At 50.1% G+C, this 5,477-nt stretch overlaps 1 protein-coding gene across 1 annotated transcript in view; it reads right to left on the bottom strand.

Annotated features, from left to right (window-relative positions):
• Positions 1-1,902: 1,902 nt before the first annotated feature.
• Positions 1,903-5,477, bottom strand: part of ddr2l (discoidin domain receptor family, member 2, like) — a 30,622-nt gene continuing 27,047 nt past the window's right edge. Inside the window, exons 13-18 of the mRNA XM_037680002.1 lie at positions 5,044-5,288; positions 4,832-4,959; positions 4,370-4,567; positions 4,063-4,297; positions 2,766-2,915; positions 1,903-2,530 (exon numbers count right to left, since the gene is read on the bottom strand). Coding sequence (XP_037535930.1) covers positions 2,396-2,530; positions 2,766-2,915; positions 4,063-4,297; positions 4,370-4,567; positions 4,832-4,959; positions 5,044-5,288 — 1,091 coding nt within the window. The 3' untranslated portion in view covers positions 1,903-2,395. The remainder of the gene's footprint in view (positions 2,531-2,765; positions 2,916-4,062; positions 4,298-4,369; positions 4,568-4,831; positions 4,960-5,043; positions 5,289-5,477) is intronic.

Here is a 5,477-nt window from a genome sequence, read left to right as displayed (position 1 = left end):
GGACCAGAACACCTGAGGACAGGTGGACCAGAACACCTGAGGACAGGTGGACCAGAACACCTGAGGACAGGAGGACCAGAACACCAGAGGACAGGTGGAACAGAACACCTGAGGACAGGAGGACCAGAACACCAGAGGACAGGAGGACCAGAACACCAGAGGACAGGTGGACCAGAACACCAGAGGACATGTGGAACAGAACACCTGAGGACAGGAGGACCAGAACACCAGAGGACAGGTGGACCAGAATATTACTAAATGTTTTCTCGACTCTGGTCTGATAAATACCTGCGCAGGTCGTTCATCCTCAGATTTGTGGGTCGTTCGTTTTAACGATGGGAGAATCCTGTGAGAAGCTCTGAACATAAACTCAAGTTCTGGGAACTTCTGTCCTGAAACTAGAGCCTGGAACCGTTTTGGTTTAAAGGAGCAGCGGTTGATGTTTTCTAGTGCAGACTGGAAACGACATCCATGTCAGACGCCGCACTCGTTCAGCTGAAGAGGCCAAATCCGTTCTTTGCTCCTACATGAAGTAAAAACTGACACTCCGTTGTTTAAACGTGCACAGCTCCAGACGAACGAGCACAAACCTGAAACATCTGACTCCGTCCACACCAACAGATGTTCTGGGGAAATGTTTTTCTGGGCTGACACGCCACATCCAGCGCTCCTGAGAAAACATCTTCTCAAAGTGAAGATAAAGACTTTTAGTTGATCCGGCAGAGAAATGGAGGTTTGGGACACGACGAGGCGCTTCCTGCGGTAAAGACGAGCTGAGAACAGAGACAGTGGGGCTCAAACCACCGGACTGGGACTCGCTGCCTCCTGCAGGAGCTCCCCTCGAACCATAAACGTGGTTTGATGCAACAAAATCCATTTCACTCTTTTCTCAACTGGCCGGTCAGAGACCCAGCAGCTGGTACTGGTTCGGTCACAAGCAGAACTCAACCGTTCGCTCTGAACCTTTCTGATGTTTTCAGGTTTTAACTCGTCTCCGATTCTCAAAACATTTCTGGACCTCGTGTGCTGGACCAGAACCACCCGCCCAGGTGTGTCTGCGCAGACCTCACCTGCGTGAAGACGGGAGATCAAACCTGCAGCAGGAAGACTGGCGCACAAACTGAACGCTTCACCACCCGTCTGTGTGCAACCACGCGCTTCTGCTCGAAGGAAACGGATTTAAACTTGTGACGAGCGCAGCGCGAACTCTTCAGCAAATAAATTTATTCAAACGACAGAAAACATAAAAATAGATTTTTCAAAAGGATTAAATACAAATAAAAGTTTTTCAATATAAAACGTGTTTTTACGTGTTCTGGTTCAGATTCGGACTCTAAGCAGCTGACTTGTTGCAAAAAGATGAACATTGACGAGCTTGTTGGACCTTCAGGGGTCAGACCAAGCTGGGCTCGGACCAGCTGCTGGACCTTCTCACTCTGATGGTTTGCAGCCAGAGTCATGCAGCTGCTTTCTGAGCCTCTTCTAGTTGCGTGCACGGCTGCAAAGCTGGACTCTTGGCTCTGCAGCGCTGCTCCACAGTTCAGATTTGTTGCTGTGGTTTCTGGACCTGGACGTGTTTCCTGCAGGAGTCCATCTTCAGCTGCAGGACTCCTGAGATGGCTCAGCCTGAGGCTCGTGGACCACCTCCAACGTTGAAGACACTTCTGAGACCCCCTCCCAACAGCTGCAGCCCAGCCCCCTCCAGGCAGATGTGAAACAGGTTGGCGGGACGTCAGCATGTTTGACGCTTCACTCTCTGCAGCGGTTAGATCAGAGTTCATCTTAACGTTCTCACACCTGGACCTGCAGCACATCCCTCTGCAGACTGGACGTCAGAGTCTAAACGGTGTTTGGCTGCAGAATGAGCTCCGGTGGTTTTAAGGTTCTTCCTCTGGATGGTTGTCAGTCTGAGCCACACAGGTTCCAGCAGTGCACCGTTCACGTCCACAGAACAGTTAAAGAAACGACACTAAAACACGACAAATCAACTAAAAGCCTAAAAATAAAAGTCTACACTTTGCTACACTTTGACCTCAGCTCCAGTGTGGGTGGACGAGCAGGAACAGGAGAGACGGGGAGACACCGACAGTGTTTCACAACGACTACACACAGAAAAACAGCGAGACTCAAACGCCCCTCGAGCGTCAAACGTCGACAAACTCTGAGACGAAAAGAGAAAAAAGAAACGTTCTGAACATTTTGGACGAAGAGGCTTGAAAGAGACGGATGAAGACGGGTTTCTTCTCCCTTCATCTCGTCTCTCCGGCTGGAGTCACACACCCTGTGACCCCAGCTCTGTCCTCCGTCCTCTGCGACAGCGTGGTTCTGATCCGTGGTGTTCAGGGGTCAGTCTGTCACCTGACAGGAGTCCCAGCGGTCCTGAGAACCGGACCGCTCACTGGTTAACGTGGGGCCTCAGGGCCTGGTAAAGTCCCTCGAACGTGGGTCGGTCCGGGATGTTGCGACTCCAGCAGCGCATCATCAGTTCGAAGAGAGACGGGGGGCAGAGAGGGGGGGCGTAGAGGAAGATCTGGGACAGTTAAAGGAAAAACAGCATTTTTAATAAGAACATCTAAACGTGAAGAGCTGAGAAGCTTCCACACAGCACCCTCTAGTGGACAAACTGACGAATCAAGGTAATCTCAACTAGATTATCAGGTTTCATTAGATTAGACTTTCTTCTGGGGGGATTAAAACTCACAACTGGACCACATTAACAAAAACTGACGGGTCTGTGGGTTCTGAGTGGTGCTGGTTCTCCTCACCTGTCTGCCCTGGTTCCTGAAGAACTCTCCAGAGTTCTCGATGACCTGCTCGTCAGACAGCAGGCTGTAGGGCTGCTCCTTACAGAGGGTGAAGATCTCCCAGAGCGTCACGCCGAACGCCCACACGTCGCTCGCTGTGGTGAACTTACCCTGAACGCACGAGGGACAGTCTTTATCAAACATTGTTTTTAATTTAAAGCCTCCACAATTACACGTTTATTTATTGAGCCGTCTACAAAGTTTAAAACACTCATTTATTCATTAAAGACACCAGGCGTGTCCAGAACTTTTCATCCTGCGAGCTCCTTTTAAAACGACCAGGTCAAAGTGATCTACCTGCTATAAGGCCCCGTTTACACGACAACAACCGCTGGAAACTTTAGAGTTTAATAAACAAAAAATGAGCGTTTCTAGACGAAAACGCTGTAGTTTCCATGTCAGTTGGGTTGCCAGATAAGAAATTATAAACTCTAGTACTGTGGATTTAAAATGACAGTATTTTGACCTAAACTGTCAGATGTGCTGAGTAAAGATAAGATGTGTGTTGTGTTTGTTGAACATGTGCACATAAAAGGAGGGGGTAAATAAGACTTTTTTTACTTTATCTGGCAACCCTGATGCAGCTCTCAGCTGCATTCATCGTGCATGCAGCGTGAGGATGACAGTTGCATCTTACACCTTCGGTTTCAGAGAGAACGGGGCTGTTGTCTGTAAATGAGCAAACGTGGCCTCAGACTGGCAGCCCTGCTGATCAGCTGACGTTTAGTTTTTAACCACATCTACCCGTAACTGACCTGAACGTCTTTTCAGTTTTTAATTCAGCTCAGAAAAAGTTCCAGTTAAATAAAAAGATCTTAACATGATAATAAGAATAATGAGGTGAAGTTTTTTGGGACCAGAATCCTAAAACTGGATCATAAAGTCCGACACTGTTCTGACGATGCTCTGCAGACGGACTTTCAGACCCGCTTCAGGTCGGTTCTGAGAGGAACTCGTTTTAATCTTAATCCTACTTTAAAGACTTTCATCAGGTCTGCAAGTTTCAGGCTTGAAACAAACTTTTAAAATGAAACTAATCTCACAGGAATCAGCTGATTTTCACGTCTTTTAGCTACTTTTAGCAATTAGCTTAGTTTCTTTTAGCTGGTGTTCTGCGTCTTTTAGTCGTAACGACTCAGTTTTTAGTTTCTGCAGTGATTGTCAGCCGTCGTTCAGCTCTCGGAGTTTATCAATAAAAAATAACTGGATGTGTGAGAAGTCTCCAACATCCTCCAGCTCCAGGATGGGAGCTCCTCACCAGCAGGATGCTCTCCCAGGCCATCCAGCGGATCGGCAGCACGGCCCGGCCCTGGATCCGGTAGTAGTCGCTGCTGTAGAGGTTCCGGCTCATCCCGAAGTCGGCGATCTTGATGGTGAGGCGGCGGTCCAGCAGGCAGTTCCTGGTGGCCAGGTCCCGGTGCACGAAGTTCAACGACGCCAGGTACTTCATCCCAGAGGAGATCTGCACGGCCATGTGGAGGAGGTCCGACAAGCTGCAGGGGGAGAGGGAGGAGTCAGTGAGGAGGTCAGAGCCCATGACGGCACGCCTGCGCCCGCTGCACCACCTGACTGAAGGGATGTTGTTGGCGTGCGTGAGCGTGCTCTCGATCTCGCGCTGCGACAGGAACATGTTCAGGTCTCCGTTCTCCATGTACTCGGTGACCATGCAGAGCGGGTCGGACGACACGCACACGCACAGCAGCCGGATGATGTTGGCGTTGTCCAGCCGCGACATGATCTTGATCTCCTTCAGGAAGTCGTTCCTGATTGGAGCAAACACAAACAGAGAGCGGAGCGGTGCTTCGTGAAACTCCTACTGGGTCGCTCAGAACCTCCCGACCCACACGGCCCCGGCTCGCTTCATCAAACTGACAATAATCTGAGTCATGATGAAACAAGTTGTTTTAAATCCTAATCTGCCACTCCTACAAAATAAAACCATTCAACTGTAAAAATCACGTTTTAGACGTTTACCACCATCAAGCTCTTCAAACGATTACTGACACACACGTCTCTGTTTTCGGTACCTGGCCTGACTCGTGGCGTCGGCCCTCAGCTGTTTAACCGCCACCAGCACCGAGCGGCCGTCTCTGTCAGGGAGGGGCGACCCCTCCCCGAGGAACTCGGGCAGTCCCTCGGCCTCGCACAGATGGACCTGCAGCAGAAGACGGAGATGAGTCGAGGTGCCTGCCGAGACTTTTCATTCTCTATTTTCCCCGCCCTCACTGACTCCACCCACCTCTCCAAACTGCCCCTCCCCCAGCTTCTCCCTGAAGATCAGCTGTTGCCGCGGGAACTCGGCGGCAGAGATGTCCTTCCTGGTCAGGGAGTCCACGGTGAGGGCGGGGACAGCGTACATGTTGCTGCCGGTGACGCCCTGCAGCCGCACTATGTCCGTCTCGGCGTAGTGCGGCGCGTTGTTGTTGAAGCACTGGTGGGGGGTGCACTGGGTGACGTCAGGCTCAGCATAGCCCCCCCCAAATGCTGGTACAAACAAAGAGCTTCAGGTGAGTAATACTCAGCTTTAATAACAACAGCAGTGATGGAGAAGGAATCATTCTGCATCGTGTTATTACAATGTAATAAACAGCTATGCTGCATCCTGTTATTACAATGTAATAAACAGCTATGCTGCATAGTGTTATTACAATGTAATAAACAGCTATGCTGCAT

The sequence above is a fragment of the Nematolebias whitei genome, chromosome 8, assembly GCF_014905685.2.
Source record: "Nematolebias whitei isolate Nwh7 chromosome 8, NemWhi1, whole genome shotgun sequence".
Lineage (NCBI taxonomy): Eukaryota > Metazoa > Chordata > Actinopteri > Cyprinodontiformes > Rivulidae > Nematolebias > Nematolebias whitei.
This window is presented reverse-complemented; position numbering and strand designations above follow the sequence as displayed.